The 17,491-nt window shown below is 41.0% G+C and overlaps 1 protein-coding gene across 1 annotated transcript in view; it reads right to left on the bottom strand.

Moving 5' to 3' along the window:
• Positions 1–17,491, bottom strand: part of itga1 (integrin, alpha 1) — a 186,066-nt gene that overhangs the window by 51,851 nt on the left and 116,724 nt on the right. The window contains exons 6-10 of the mRNA XM_061876612.1: positions 14,677–14,804; positions 10,335–10,483; positions 9,983–10,133; positions 8,212–8,386; positions 7,890–7,963 (exon numbers count right to left, since the gene is read on the bottom strand). Of these exons, the coding sequence (XP_061732596.1) occupies positions 7,890–7,963; positions 8,212–8,386; positions 9,983–10,133; positions 10,335–10,483; positions 14,677–14,804 (677 nt within the window). The remainder of the gene's footprint in view (positions 1–7,889; positions 7,964–8,211; positions 8,387–9,982; positions 10,134–10,334; positions 10,484–14,676; positions 14,805–17,491) is intronic.

Here is a 17,491-nt window from a genome sequence, read left to right as displayed (position 1 = left end):
CCTACCGCTTATTCCCTTTTGGGGTTGCGGGGGTGCCTATTTCAGCTACAATCGGGCGGAAAGCGGGGTACACCTTGGACAAGTCGCCACCTCATCGCAGGGCCAACACAGATAGACAACATTCACACTCACATTCACACTCTAGGGCCAATTTAGTGTTGCCAATCAACCTATCCCCAGGTGCATGTCTTTGGAGGTGGGAGGAAGCCGGAGTACGCGGAGGGAACCCACGCAGTCACGGGGAGAACATGCAAACTCCACACAGAAAGGTCCCGAGCCTGGAATTGAACCCAGGACTGCAGGACCTTCGTATTGTGAGGACTACCGTGAAGCCCACTCTTCATTCAATGACTGTAAATAATGTAAAAAATAATGTAATAACAAGAGTAGAAAGAAGTCATACTGTTCCATTTCCTTTGTTCATACTACTGTCACTACTCAACTGCCAAAGAACTGTAGACAACTTAATATTTGTTGCTTCCTATACTGTACATACTGCTATACTATTTGATCTTGCACTGGTACTGTATTTGACTACTGTACTTCTACTTGTGCAGATACTTCGACCATAACTACTGTGACTTATTGAGCAACTTATTGTCTTGTAATTAATGTACATCAGAGCTATTAAATTTTTTTTATTTAGTGTATTAGATTCTGCAACTAGTGTTTGGATCCCACTATACGCAATATCTAAAGAGCATGGAAAAAAGAATTTCACTGTGGTTACTCTGCATGTGACGAATAAACTTTGAACCTTGGGGGCCATAGCTCATTCATTTGCAGACTGTATTTTGCCCACGGCCCTAGACTTTGACACCCCTGATCTACGGCATGGTGATGTACAGCGTACACAATATCTTACACAGATTTGCAGTCAGTCATATCATCTTCTTTTTGTCACTTAAAAAATACAGAGGACATGATATTGGTGTCCTCAATAGTAGTTACGGGCATGGTTGTATTTTGTCAATACAAAATACAAGAATTAAACGTTTTGTTTTTTTAATCTTAGAATGTCTTATTGCACCTTTCATCTTTGTGTTTTGTTTATGTTGTTCTAAATGGGAAAAAAAGCATTGGTTTTATGTTTCTTCTGTGTATTAACTGCATATGTATACGAATGTATGATTGCATGTTTGCACAATCAATGGTCAATAAAAAAAGTATTCTCAAATCGTATAAAGCGCCATCGGGAAAGTGTCCGTGGGCGGGGCAGAGATGTTCCGTGCTGCTCTGTGATTGGCCTGCATTTTGCATTTTGCATTTGGCATTTTGCATTTGGCATTTCTGCATTTCGGCAATGTGGCTAAGCAAAAGGTCAGTTGCCTTTTACATGTGTTCAAATAAATTGAACACATAATCCTTATAGATGAAAACATTTTCCTTAGTGTGTCAACTCTCTCTGTCCTTTTGCGTCTTTATTGGCATGATGCTTCACTTGGCAACATGTACAACTTTTTTTTACAGGCACACACTCTTCTTTCATGAAACATCTCTCAACTGCATACACCAGATATATGAAAGAAAGAAAAAGCAAACACATGAATTACTTTCCCTAATTGGTAAATGTGAAATGTAAAATGCACTCATCCATAATAGTAAACAACTCATGGTGTAGGCCAGGAGTCGGCAACCCGCGGCTCCAGAGCCGCATGCGGCTCTTGGAACACTCTGATGCGGCTTAGCTGCACACTTGCCGACCCCCCCATTATTCCGGGAATTTTTCAATATTTCATTGCCTTTCGCAGGATTCTACCCAAAATAAAATTAACATATTTTCACCCAGACAACAGTATTAAAGCCGTGCCGTGAAGGCAATGCCTTCAGCGTCCTCTCGACAATGTCGTAGTGTCCGCTTTATTACTATATCTGAGTGCCGGCCGGCCACATCTAGCGTGCGGCTGCTGCCTCAACGCACAAGCGACTGCAAGGCATAGTTGTTTAACAGCCATATAGGTTACACTGAGGGTTGTGATATAAACAACTTTAGCGCTCTTACTAATATGCGCCACACTGTGAACCCACACCAAACAAGAATGACAAACACATTTCGGGAGAACATCCGCACTGTAACACATCATAAACGCAACATAACAAATACCCTGAATCCTATGCATCATACCTATTCCGGGCTCCATTATACAGCCCCCACTACCACCCCCACCCCTCCGTGTGTCGGTTGAGGTGGCCGGGGTTTGGTGCTAGTGTGGATGTATATTGGCCCCTGGAAGAGTAGGGATTTCCTTAGGATTCTGGGAATTTGTTTTGTTGCATTTATGTTGTGTGACAGTGCGGATGTTCTCCTGAAATATGTTTGTCATTCTTGTTTGGTGTGGGTTCGCAGTGTGGCACAAATTAGTAAGCGTGTTAAAGTTTTTCATATCACAACCCCCAATGTAACCTGTATGACTGTTGAGTAAGTATGCCTTGCAGTTGCTTGTGTGTGTCTGCAGAAGCCATCTACAATATGCAAACGACCTAGGAAGCTCTTTGTTATGGTTGTGGAAGGCGTTAAATGCATTGTCACCATTGCAAGCCCTTATTATTTTTGTTTGAGTGAAAACCAGCAAACAGCCGAGACAAAGGTAACTGTGAAACTCGATAGTCTCCCGAAAAAATTGAAATGGTCGGCAAATGTAATGTTGAAAAGCGACATTTAAATAAAACTTGCACTAATATTAAATTTTTATATTAAGGTGCGGATCGTGTGTCTGAGATCCCTGGTTATTACATAGCACAAAGCAAAATAAAACTGTGTACGCTGTGTTATTTCATTTTAAATTTCGAAAGAGTCTTGTGGCTCCCATAGTTTTCTTTATTTTGTGAAACGGGTCAAAATGGCTCTTTGAGTGGTTAAGGTTGCCGACCCCTGCTGTAGGCCAATGCAATGTCTGCCAATTTTAAGTCTGCCTAGCGGCCAATGTTTTTGTAATATTCAATAAATTATGCGTGTGTACTCTAGTACAGTGTTTCTGAACCATCGGGCCACAAGTTCCCACTAGAGGGCCACCAAAAAATGTGTGTTTCTCAGCTGTGTCCTCCATAGGGGCCGCAGCAGTACTTAGTTGTAATGCACTTTTCCACCACTTGTGGCAGTAATGACAATATCAAACAAACAGAAGAAGTCAGGAGCTTAAGTCATAGAAACGTTTCTTAAGCGCAAAAATTATGACTAAAGGGGTGAAGCTGTAACTTCATTTGCACTTTAATTTTATTGACAGTTTATCGCGGAAACATATATATTAATATTTATTTAGCTAGAATAAATGTATTTTAGCACTGCGTTATTGTTTATAAATGTATTTTTCATTATTTTAAGTCCCTTTTTATTTCAGTATATTTGCTGAATATGTTTGTAATCAGCCTGGCCTAACCCGTGATTATGTTTTTTTGTGATTAGCACATGCTTTCATTTTATTTGACAAGGTTGTAAACTGTTAGTAGGTTAGATATAAATATTAAATGTGATTAAAATCAGGAGTCAGATTATTAAATCAGTATTAATATTTAAGTGGGCCCGGAGCCCCTTTATAGTGGAAAAGGTGGGCCCCGAAGTTAAAAAGGTTAGGAACCCCGATTCTTGTAAATGAAATTGGCAGTTAGACTTAGACTTAAGCTATGTCTACACTAAGCCTTAAGCGAATAATTATTTAGCCTAAGCCCCGTTTCAGTCACACTAAACCAGCATTTAAGGGTCCCCTTCTCGGACAAATTTTTACACAGGTAAGTGCGTCGTGTATTTCTTGAATTGCCAGCTCTTAGCTTTGTATGGACTCATTGATCGTTTACAAACTGAGTTCGGAGAGGAAGTGACGGCAGAAAGACTGCGCCCCACACAGGAAGTGACGCCAGAAAGAACGCGCCACAGCCAGCGTCATAGTAAAGCGGTTTCGTAACTCGGAGCTAACCACTGGAAATATGAAGGCGAGTCATCCAGACATTCCCGTGTTTCTCCTTCTTGTACATACGCTTGTGGAAATCACACATGAATACCTTAAGACAGAGGTCCCCAACCATTGATGGTGCAGAAAAAAGACCATATATTTTTTTAACCGATTTCCGAACTCTAAATGGGTGAATTTTGGCGAATTAAACACCTTTCTGTTTATCGCTCTGGAGGGGATGACGTCAGAATGTGACGTCGCCGAGGTAATACAGCCGCCATTTTAATTTTCAACCCATTGTAAATATTGGATCTCAGCTCTGTTATTTTCCGTTTTTTCAACTATTTTTTGGAACCTTGGAGACATCATGCCTTGTCGGTGTGTTGTCGGAGGGTGTAACAACACCAACAGGGAGGGATTCAAGTTGCACCACTGGCCCAAAGATGCGAAAGTGTCTGCCGCCAGACCCCCATTGAATGTACCAAAGTGGCTCCACATTTTACCGGCGATGACAGACACGACACAGAGATGTATGGATAACCTGCAGATGCATTTGCAACGATAAAGTCAACAAAATCACAAAGATGAGTTTTGTTGATGTTAACTTATGTGCTAATCAGACATATTTGGTCGCGGCGTGACTGCCAGCTAATCGATGCTAACATGCTACGCTAATCGGCGCTAACATGCTATTTACCGGCGGTGCTAAAGCAGACATGGCACAGAGATGTATGGATAACCTGCAGATGCATTTGTAACGATAAAGTCACAGAAATCACAAAGGTGAGTTTTGTTGATGTTGACTGCCAGCTAATCGATGCTAACATGCTATTTACCGGTGGTGCTAAAGCAGACATGGCACAGAGCTGTATGGATAACCTGCAGATGCATTTGCAACTGTATTACGTTTCATTCCACCTATGTGGATGCGAAAAAAACACTTACCAATTGACGGATTTAAGTTGCTCCAGTGTCACAAGATGCGAAAGTCCTGATCGTTTGGTCCGCACACTTTACCGGCGATGCTAACGCAGCTATTTGGCCATGCTATGGCTCTGAATAGCGTCAATAGCTATTCGCTAAATAGCTTCAGTTTCTTCTTCAATACTTTCATACTCCCACCATCCGTTTCAATACATGCGTAATCTGTTGAATCGCTTAAACCGCTGAAATCCGAGTCTGAATCCGAGCTAATGTCGCTATATCTTGCTGTGCTATTCACCATTGTTTGTTTACATTGGCAGCACTGTATGACGTCACAGGGAAATGGATAGTAGCATCGCAAATAGCGAAAATCAAGCACTTTAAAGCTTATTTTAGGGATATTCGGAGACCGGTAAAATAAAAATAAAAAAACTTCAAAAAATACAACATGCCACTGGGAACTGATTTTTATTTCTTTTAAACCCTTTTGAAATTGTGATAATGTTCCCCTTTAAGAGCTAGAAAGCGATTGCAGCCATTTGGGATACAACACTTCTCAGAGGACAAGAGAACTTTCGAATATCCAGGTCAACTGTGATTCTACTTACCGAAAAACTTTGTTCATTTGTCGAAGAACAGTCAACGAGAATGCGGGCTCCCGTGGATGCGATAAAAAAGTTAGCGTGTGCTTTGTATTACCTGGCTGTTGAAGGACGACAAATGCTTTTGGACTGGCAAATCAGATTGTATCAGTTATTGTCCGCCATGTATGTCGTGGATTCAACGTCTAGGTCCAGAGTGTATAAAGTAATCAAAAAGGATTGAACAATGAAGGTGGAGGCAAAAGTGTGAGGAGTGTCCTGACCAGATATCTAGATCCTGAGATTGAGTGTTGGCAAATGTTCTTTACTTTGGTGTCCAATAAAGATTTTATTAATTTATACGAAGGTTCTGAGTAATCCTGAATTTAATCCCAGGCTCGGAATCTTTCTGTGTGGAGTTTGCATGTCCTCCCCGTGACTGCGTGGGTTCCCTCCGGGTACTCCGGCTTCCTCCCACCTCCAAAGACATGCACCTGGGGATAGGTTGATTGGCAACACTAAATGGGCCCTAGTGTGTGAATGTGAGTGTGAATGTTGTCTTTCTATCTGTGTTGGCCCTGTGACGAGGTGGCGACTTGTTCAGGGTGTACCCGCCTTCCGCCCGAATGCAGCTGAGATAGGCTCCAGCGATCCCAAAAGAGACACGCGGTAGCAAATGGATGGATGAGGGCTCAGGTGTGATTCACTACAACAGGCCCCCACAGCACACTGGATTTCAGTTAATTGAAATACCACAACACTGGATATTGTTCAGATAAGTTACATTTAAGAACTTGCACACAAAGCAACAATAGAAGTGACTATGATGTCCGCATTGTCCACGCATGCGTATTAGGTCGCGTTGCGCCGGCTGATGGAGGGGGCTGGGGGGTCTTAAACGACCATTGTGTGTGTATGTGGACAATGATAAGGTTAAGTGGGATTTAGCCTGGATAACCTTAGTGTAACCGGCTTAGTGTAAACGGGGCCTTAGACTTCCTTTATTGTCATTCAAATTTGAACTTTACAGTTCAGATAAGAACGCAATTTCCTTGCAATAGCTTGTGGTAGTGCAGGTGCAGAGTGTTTGCATTTACAAAAGAAAGTTCAGATAGATTACTGTACAGATAAATATATTGCACTTTTGCATATGCATCCACGTTTATGGACATATGTTATATTTAGAGATGTCCGATAATATCAGACTGCCAATATAATTGGCCGATAAACGCTTTAAAATGAAATATCGGAAATTATCGGTTTCATAATTATTGGTATAGGCTTCAAAAAGTAAAATTTATGACTTTTTAATAAACGCCGCTGTACAGAGTGGTACATGGACGTAGGGAGAAGTACACAGCGCCAGTAAACTTTAAAGGCACTGCCTTTGTGTGCCGGTCCAGTCGCACAATATCCATGGCTATTCACACACACAAGTGAATGCAAGCATACTTGGTCAACAGCCACACAGGTCACACTGAGGGTGGCCTTATAAACAACTTTAACACTGTTACAAATATGCGCCACACTGTGAACCCACACCAAACAAGAATTGACAAACACATTTTGGGAGAACATCCGCACCGTAACACAACATAAACACAACAGAACCAATACCCAGAACCCCTTTCCCTTGCAGCACTAACTCTTCCGGGACACTACAATATACCCCCCCCCCCCTACACCCCCACCTTTCCCGCCCACCTGAACCTCCTCATGCTCTCTCAGAGAGAGCATGTCCCAAATTCCAAGCTGCTGTTTTGAGGCATGTTGAAAAAAATAATGCACTTTGTGACTTCAGTAATAAATAGGGCAGTGCCATGTTGGCATTTTTTGTTGATTTATCTTGGAAAACCTTGTTATATTGTTTAATGCATCCAGCGGGGCATCACAACAAAATTAAGCATAATAATGTGTTAATTCCACGACTGTATATATCGGTATCTGAATCTGTAATTAAGAGTTGGACAATATCGGATATTGGCAAAAAATCCATTATCGGACATCTCTAGTTATATTGTCTTTATAGTCCAGAGAGTTCATCCGTTTTTGGGGGGAATTGAGGGAATTATGATGCGTTCAAGAGCTGTTGTTGAGTTAGCAACCTAGCCCTGTATTAAATAATGATTCGCTTTATCAAAGAAACTTGTGGTAAAACATGGATACAACAACGATTTATTTTATTTTTCAGAGTAAAAAAAAATATATATATTTGGTTGTAAAGTAGTTTAAATTGCACATATTGTACATATTAGAGTGATTGAGTAACTCAATAAGTTAAAGTGCTGAAAGTTGGCGCTGTACATCTGTATTACCAGCGAGAATTGAAACCATGTGACCAACCGTAACGGACCGCATCATCAGCTGTCCAAATTCTCTTTGTGAAAACCGACCCCCCTGTGGGGTAGATTTACTGCCTTTTTTAAAGCACATACAGACTGTTGCAACCCCTTAGTCGTGTTTGTGTATTCTTGTGACGATAAATAGTTGGACTTACTTTGGAAGCATGGACACTAAAACCAGCTTGGGACATTTCCATGTCAAAGGAGGAGGTGAAATTCCCAGTCGTGGCTGCAAAAGGAAAAGTTAAAGCGTAAAAAAGGCGTAAATGACCACAATCTTAGTCATCATTTTGTCATTTTGTCAAATATTTTAGCACACCAATGGAATAAAGCACCATTTCAGAGAGTAGCTGCTCTTCTACCTCCTGGCGGATTTTGTGAATTACAACTAAAAAAAAAACCTTGTTAAATATTAAGGTACTATTAAATTTACATTAATTCGTCATTCGTAGCAAGTATGTATGTGTGTTTGATTACCTTCCAGGGCAAAAATCTTGCTTCCCAGCGCATCCACGATTGTTAACAGTGCCACCTCATCTGACACGTTGAAGAAATGATCTCGTAAAGGCTGACTGGAAATGGACGCAATCTCGTTTATAAACTTCTGCATTTCTTCAGCAGTCTTGTTCTGTCGGTTATAGTCTCCCAAAACCTGAAAAGACAAACCAGCATGAACGTTGAGATTTCAGCAGAGGATTAAACAATTAAATTGGCAGAAAATACCTAGTCAGGCTCAGTTAGGGGTAAAAATAAAATTAAAAAAATAAAAGATGATTAACTTATAACCTATTTTTAGGCTTTATCTAAGTAAAACTAAATGTTTTGGTTTAGTTGCTCAAAGACTTTGAAGTCTTTAAGTCTTCAAAGCTAAGCTATGCAAAGTAACTGCTATCATTTACAAAAAGAAATAAAATACATTAGGGCTGCACGATAATGGCCCAAAAAATATTCATAATTATTTCTATAAATTTTGAAGTCACGATTAACAAATAAATTTAATGAGTTCATTAGGTAAAATGAAAACAAAACGTGGGATAAGCTATGGTAGGCTTGATTGGAGAATCTCATGGCATCCACAAAAAGCAATAAAAAAAATTAGGGCTGCACATTCCTGGCCAAAATTAAATCACAAATATTTTTGATCGATATTAAAATAATTAATAATCACTATTCTTCCAGATTTTAAGTAAAACTGTGTTCCCAGCAGGTCGGTTAAATTATGCCTAGCTTAAGCTAGGCTAAGCTAACTTCCTGCTAACTTCACTTTAGCAGTATAATTATGAAAATTCTCGAAAACAAGGTCAATCATCTTACGGGAAAATAATATTTTGAGCCCCTGTTTATTTTGGAATGTTACCCTTTACTCCCTTTTATGGTAGGTTTGTCATAACAGTGAGAGTCAGCCTATCCACAAAAAAGAATTATAGCCAAAAATATAAAAATATTTGTTTTAATCAGTATTGAAATCACAATTATAAATGATACATATTCATTATGTATGACAAAACATCGTGTTTCCCACAAGTCGGCTCAGCTAGGCCAGGCTAACTAGCTGCTAGCTTTAACTTTCACGGTATGATTGTGAAAATTCTACAAAAAAAAAAGGAAATGACCTTTTCTGGGAAATTTTAATTTGATCAACTGCTCTTGTTATTGTTTTTATTTTATTGGGTCTAAGTACTGTATTTGTATGTCTTCTCAGTTGCTTTGTAATTGTTAGTTCTATTTTGGTTTCATCTGACCACATGACATTCTCCCAATCCATGTATCCATTTTGGTATAAACTCAACACGTTGTGTTTGGAGGAAGAAGAATACTGAGTTGCATCCCAAGAACACCACACCTACTGTGAAGCATGGAGGTAGAAACATCATGCTTTGGGGCTGTTTTTCTGCTAAGGGGACAGGACGATTGATCCGTGTTAAGGAAAGAATGAATGGGGCCATGTATCGTGAGATTTTGAGCCAAAACCTCCTTCCATCAGTGAGCTTTGAATGGTTGACCAAATACTTATTTTCCACCATAATTTACAAATAAATTCTTTAAAATTCCTACAATGTGAATTCCTGGATTTTTTTTTTAAATTCTGTCTCTCACAGTTGAAGTGTACCTATGATGAAAATTACAGACCTCTGTCATTATTTTAAGTGAGAGAACTTGCACAATCGGTGGCTGATTAAATCCTGTTTTGCCCCACTGTAGCTGTTAAGGTAAGGATAATACAATAAATAACATTACTTCAACGTACAGCGATGCCAAACCTCTCGATGCCATCCTCCTCGCAATCGCCAATGACCGATTTGAGGTTATGGAAGTCATGTGACTCGCCGTCCGTCACGATCACCATCACTTTCTTCACACCAGGCCGTGCCCCTCTCTCCGGCATGAAGGCTTCCGTCCTAAGCGAGGGGAAGTGCATGCATGCTTTCACACAAGTTGCTATGATTACAACGAGCGCGGGTGTGCTTGTTTTCTTTTAAGACTTTGATTGCCAAGTTCAATTTGAATTACGGGCTTCTGACTCATGCGCGACCGCAATGATCCAACATAAATTTTTGGGCTGCACATTCAAACTCAGTGGCGTGGCGAATGTGGAGTACCTGGCAGTGTCAATGCCCAAGAAAGTCATTGTTTTGAAGCCGGTCTGCTGAGGAAGTTCCTTGACGAAGTCCAGCAGAGCGGGGGTGTTGTCGAACTGGCTCAGATTGACACGGTGGGTGACGGTCTCTCCGTAGGACACGATGCCCACCTGGAAAGCACACGGTTGTTCTGGTAAACGTGAGCTACTTTTTCCCCTTTCTTCGTCTTCTACCGAGGATGTGGTTGACTCGGGTGGGGCTTTTTTTAAAAGACTGAAGCGGCCATGGAAGATGTGACTTATTTTCCAGAGTTTCCCCTTTGGAAAAGTCCACATGCTACCGGGCAGATCGATGCAGCCATAAAAAACACTGGTAAATATGGAAATATATACAAGCTGTAGTAAATGGATACACATTTTAGGGATATTCTTACTACCGTATTTTCCGGAGTATAAGTCGCTCCGGAGTATAAGTCGCACCTGCAGAAAAATGCATAATAAAGAAGAAAAAAAACATATATAAGTCGCACTGGAATAAAAGTCCCAATTTTGGGGGAAATTTATTTGATAAAACCCAACGCCAAGAATAGACATTTGAAAGGCAATTTAAAAAAAATAAAGAATAGTGAACAACAGGCTGAATAAGTGTACGTTATATGACGCATAAATAACCAACTGAGAAGGTGCCTGGTATGTTAACGTGACATATTATGGTAAGAGTCATTCAAATAACTGTAACATATAGAACATGTTATACGTTTACCAAACAATCTTTCACTCCTAATCACTAAATCCCATGAAATCTTATACGTCTAGTCTCTTACGTGAATGAGGCAAATAATATTATTTGATATTTTTTGGTAATGTGTTGATAATTTCCTACATAAGTCGCTCCTGAGCAGAGGTGGGTTGTAACGCGCTACATTTACTCCGTTACATCTACTTGAGTAACTTTTGGGATAAATTGTATTTCTAAGAGTAGTTTTTATGCAACATACTTTTACTTTTTTTGAATATATTTATAGAGAAGAAACGCTACTTTTACTCCGCTCCATTTATCTACAATCAGCTCGTTACTTGCTACTTTTTTTTTTTATCGATCTGTTAGTGCACACTTTGTTTGTTTTGATTTTGTCAGACACGCATTCAAAGTAGGAACTACGCATGCCTGCGTTTCACCAATCAAATGCAGTCACTGGTGACGTTGGACCAATCAAACAGAGCCAGGCGGTCACGTGACTGTCACACGTCGAATCCGACCTAAAAAAGTTGAAAAACCTATTGGGGTGTTACCATTTAGTGGTCAATTGTACGGAATATGTACTGTACTGTGCAATCTACTAATAAAAGTTTCAATCAATCAATCAATCAAAAGTGTAAAGGAAAAAAGACACTTTTTATTTCAACTGTACTTCCCGTCAAAAGCCTAAAGACTGATCGCACAGTTCCTGTCTTCACAATAAAAGTGCCGCTCCATCGCGCCTGCGCTACCAAAATAAGAGTCTCCGAAAGCCAGCGCAAACAAGCGGGCAAGCTACGGAGTTTGCCGCCAATGTATTTCTCGTAAAGTGTATAAAAACGAATATGGAAGCTGGACAAATAAGATGCTTTTTTTCTCCTCCATTTGAAAACTTAGACGTTATTAGCACTATACTGTCTGATTCCAATCAATGCAAGTCATCACAATCAGGTAATACACCAACTTATATTCTTGTCTTCATGAAAGATAGGAATCTATATGTTGAACATGCATGTATATTCATTAAAACACCTTTAACATGTCAACAAAAACGGCAAAATAAATAACTATAAATTATATACTGTGTATATATATATATATATGACTTGGTCATTTATTAAGTAATTGATTAACGTTGAAAATCTTATTGGGGTGTTACCATTTAGTGGTCAATTGTACAGAATATGTACTGTACTGTGCAATCTACTAATACAAGTTTCAGTGAATCAATCAATCGATGAATGCCTACTGAGCCTATGGTGCTGTTAAGTTATTGTGGCTCAATTTGCCTTATTTTTTTTAATTTAATGTATTATTATTTAATATATATTATTGTTTTAGTTGCTTAAGAGATGTTCCTGGCTATGAATTTGCTCATTGCTATTTTTATGTTTTTGTGCATTATTTGTTGCCGTAATCATTAAACAAACAGGTTACTCATCAGTTACTCAGTACTTGAGTAGTTTTTTCACAACATACTTTTTCCTTTTTCTCAAGTAAATATTTGGATGACTACTCCTTACTTTTACTTGATTAATAAATCTCTAAAGTAACAGTACTCTTACTTGAGTACACCTTCTGGCTACTCTACCCACCTCTGCTCCTGAGTATAAGTCGCACCCCCGGCCAAACTAGGAAAAAAACTGCGACTCATAGTCCAAAAAATACGGTACTAGTTGCAAGTGCTAATATTATGAGAGCAATTCACTTGCTGCTTGTTCTGTTGCACATGCGTCAAACTCAAGGCCCGAGGGGCCAAATTTGGCCCGCCACATTCAAAGCCTGGAAATGATGTGTATCAATAAAGCATTTCATCTTTCTTACTAACCGTATTTGTTTTTTTAATTCTGACAGAAAAATTGCATGTACTGCCTAAAATTGCATGTCTTTTAAACTTGAGAAATTATCTGACCGTGCAAAAAAAACACTATATAAACACACTGGGGTCCAAGATGAGACCCGCAGCATAACGTTGGATAAAAATACAGTAAAAATGTAAAAAAAAAAAAAAGTGCAACAAATTGTGATGTAATGTGACAAAAGCTAAACATTTGATACTATTTCAGGCATGTCCAAACTTCTTTGAGCAAGTGTCTGATACTGAAACGTTGTGATTGTGACTTCTTTTTGTAAAAAAAAAATTAAAAGACAAAAAAGGACATATTACATCCAGTATTTAAAGACATTATATTAGTATTATTATAGTTATTAGCGTCAAAATTGGAACTTTTTCTCAATTACATTATGTCTTTTTGATTTATCTTATTTTATTTGAACTGTTGTTGTTTTTTTACCTTTGTTATAATTTATAGTAGTACATTTAACCGATAACACAAAGCTGACACTTCTTTAAATCTGATTTTAGCATTTAATATTTTTTACAAAAAAAATATATCAAAATGTATGTGGTCTTGTTGGAAAAAGTTGCAACACACCTGGGTTATTAACATATATTCAAAAAATTTTTGTTGAGAATAAAATATCTGTGCCCTGACTTATGATTTCAAAAGCACGTAGGTTGTCTACCAATTTCTACGTAAAAAATGTTATTAATCAAATCCAATTTTACATTATAGTTCATATATATATACATTGTCACAAGCAGCCCACTGAGAGCAGCCACAACTGTAATGTGGCCCTTGTTGAACATGAGTTTGACACCCCTGTTTTATGGCATACTAACTAGAGATGTCCGATAATATCGGCCTGCCAAAATTATCGTCCGATAAATGCTATAAAATGTAATATCAGAAATTAGCGGTATCGGTTTCTAATTTATCAGTATCGGTTTTTAAAAAAGTAAAATGTATGACTTTTTAAAACGCCGTTGTGTACACGGACGTAGGGACAAGTACAGAGCGCCAATAAACCTTAAAGGCACTGCCTTTGTGTGCTGGCCCAGTCACATAATATCTACGGCTTTTCACACACACAAGTGAATGCAAAGCATACTTGGTCAACAGCCATACAGGTCACACTGAGGGTGGCAGTATAAACAACTTTAACACTGTTACAAATATGCGCCACACTGTGAACCCACACCAAACAAGAATTGCAAACACATTTTGGGACAACATCCGCACCGTAACACAACATAAACACAACAGAACAAATATCCAGAACCCCCTTGCAGCACTAACTTTTCCGTGACGCTACAATATACAACACTCCCTCCCCGCTACCTCCTGCCCCCCCACCTCAACACCGTCCACCCAACCCCGCCCACCTCAACCTCCTCATGCTCTCTCAGGAAGAGCATGTCCCAAATTCCAAGCTGTTGTTTTGAGGCATGTTAAAAAAAAAAAATGCACTTTGGGACTTCAAAAATAAATATGGCAGTGTCATGTAAGCATTTTTTTCCATAACTTGAGGTGATTTAGTTTGGAAAACCTTGTTACATTGTTTAATGCATCCAGCGGGGCATCACAACAAAATTAGGCACAATAATGTGTTAATTACACAACTGTATATATCGGTATTGGTTGATATCAGTATTGGTAATTAAGAGTTGGACAATATCGGAATATCAGATATCGGCAAAAAAGCCATTATCGGACATCTCTAATAATAACCCACAAGTGAAAAACAATAGTTGAAAAACATCTTAGTCATTAGGGAAACTGACCTGTGAGAGGTTAGGTCCGATCTGAATGTTCTCAATGAAGCGGATGAGAAAGTCGATGATGCTGGTCCAGGGATAGATGCTGTTGGATCCGTCCAGGACGATCACAATGTCCAGCTCCTTTGCACAGTCTGGATTGAAAAAGTTAGAGATTTGACTAAAGACCAATATGCATCAATGCATTGACACCGGTATTTTGCCGTGTTATGTGTGAGCAGCACCAACACAGAACGAGGGGGTTGAGATTGAACACTCACATATTTTTCTGATTTTAGAGCAGGGACGTGCGGTGAGATTGAAGACAGGATACAAACTTTGGAGGTTTTGTTTGAAAATAACGAGTTAACTAATAATCACAAAAGATGATCGCATTAATCATGTACGTATATACACAGATTAATCACACCATTTATTTTGACTGTACATGTTCTTTTACCGTAACTGCAGATGATTTCCTAACGGGAGGTTGGTCAGTGATGAGATTAATGCATAAATCAGTGCAAAGATGATATGATTTTATTTCAAAATATACCCTGACTGGACTTTAGATAAAACTGTTACCATGTTTTGATCATATCTATGGCATGCATTCAATCCATCAGTCCATCGTCTTTCGCTTATCCAAAGTCGGGTCGCGGGGGCAGCAGCCTAAGCAGAGAAACCCAGATTTCCCTTTCCCCAGCTACTTTGTCCAACTCTTCCTGGAGGATCTCGAGGTGTTCCCAGGCTAGCTGGAAGACCCCACGGTCTTCTACCTGTCATATGTGCCCTAAACACCTCTACAGGAAGGCATTCAGGGGGAATTCTGACCAGATGCCTGAACCACCTCATCTGGCTCCCCTCAATGTGGCAGAGAAGCAGTGGCTTTACTTTGAGCTTGTCCCGAATGACAGAGCGTCTTACCCTCTCTCTAAGACAGAGCCCCTTTCAGTCATAACCCAAAGCTCATGAAGATAGGGAGGTAGCTTGACAGGTAAATCGAGAGTTTTTCCTTTTGGCTTAGCTCCTTCACCAGGACGGACCGATAGAGGGTCTGCATCACTGCACCGATCCACCAGTCGATCTCGCGATCCACTCTTCCTTCACTTGTGAACAAGACTCTGAGGTAATTGAAATCCTCCACCTGGGGAATGATCTCCTCCCCAACCTGGAGATGGCACGCCACCTTTTTCCAGACAAGAACCATGGACTCGGACTTGGAAGTGCTGATTTTCAACCAAGTCACTTCACACAAAGCCGCGAACCAATTCACGATTCAGTGAGAGCTGAAGATCCTTGTCAGATGAAACCAGCAGGAACTGATCATCCGCAAAATGCAGAGACCTAATCCTGCAGCCACCAAACCGGATCGTTTCGACCTCTTGACTGTGCCTAGAAATTCTGTCCCAAAAAATGTCAACAGAATCGGTGAAATCCGCCCGGAGTTCCTTAAGGCTCTGGATGCTGTGGGGCTGTCTTGGTTGACAAGACTCTGCAGCATCGCGTGGACATCGGGGGCGGTACCTCTGGATTGGCAGACCGGGGTGGTGGTCCCTCTCTTTAAGAAGGGGGACCGGAGGGTGTGTTCCAACTATCGTGGGATCACACTCCTCAGCCTTCCCGGTAAGGTTTATTCAGGTGTACTGGAGAGGAGGCTTCGCCGGATAGTCGAACCTCGGATTCAGGAGGAACAGTGTGGTTTTCGTCCTGGTCGTGGAACTGTGGACCAGCTCTATACTCTCGGCAGGGTTCTTGAGGGTGCATGGGAGTTTGCCCAACCAGTCTACATGTGCTTTGTGGACTTGAAGAAGGCATTCGACCGTGTCCCTCGGGAAGTCCTGTGGGGAGTGCTCAGAGAGTATGGGGTATCGGAATGTCTTATTGTGGCAGTCCGCTCCCTGTATGATCAGTGTCAGAGCTTGGTCCGCATTGCTGGCAGTAAGTCGGACACGTTTCCAGTGAAGGTTGGACTCCGCCAAGGCTGTCCTTTGTCACCGATTCTGTTCATAACTTTTATGGACAGAATTTCTAGGCGCAGTCAAGGCGTTGAGGGGTTCCGGTTTGGTGGCCACGGGATTAGGTCTCTGCTTTTTGCAGATGATGTAGTCCTGATGGCTTCATCTGGCCGGGATCTTCAGCTCTCACTGGATCGGTTCGCAGCCGAGTGTGAAGCGACCGGAATGAGAATCAGCACCTCCAAGTCCGAGTCCATGGTTCTCGCCCGGAAAAGGGTGGAGTGCCATCTCCGGGTTGGGGAGGAGACCCTGCCCCAAGTGGAGGAGTTCAAGTACCTAGGAGTCTTGTTCACGAGTGGGGGAAGAGTGGATCGTGAGATCGACAGGCGGATCGGTGCGGCGTCTTCAGTAATGCGGACGTTGTATCGATCCGTTGTGGTGAAGAAGGAGCTGAGCCGGAAGGCAAAGCTCTCAATTTACCGGTCGATCTACGTTCCCATCCTCACCTATGGTCATGAGCTTTGGGTCATGACTGAAAGGATAAGATCACGGGTACAAGCGGCTGAAATGAGTTTCCTCCGCCGGGTGGCGGGGCTCTCCCTTAGAGATAGGGTGAGAAGCTCTGCCATCCGGGAGGAGCTCAACGTAAAGCCGCTGCTCCTCCACATCGAGAGGAGCCAGATGAGGTGGTTCGGGCATCTGGTCAGGATGCCACCCGAACGCCTCCCTAGGGATGTGTTTAGGGCACGTCCAGCTGGTAGGAGGCCACGGGGAAGACCCAGGACACGTTGGAAAGACTATGTCTCCCGGCTGGCCTGGGAACGCCTCGGGATCCCCCGGGAAGAGCTAGACGAAGTGGCTGGAGATAGGGAAGTCTGGGCTTC

This window comes from Nerophis ophidion, linkage group LG17 (genome assembly GCF_033978795.1).
Source record: "Nerophis ophidion isolate RoL-2023_Sa linkage group LG17, RoL_Noph_v1.0, whole genome shotgun sequence".
NCBI lineage: Eukaryota > Metazoa > Chordata > Actinopteri > Syngnathiformes > Syngnathidae > Nerophis > Nerophis ophidion.
The sequence above is the reverse complement of the archived record's forward strand: the minus strand, read 5'-3'. Positions and strand labels throughout refer to the sequence as shown.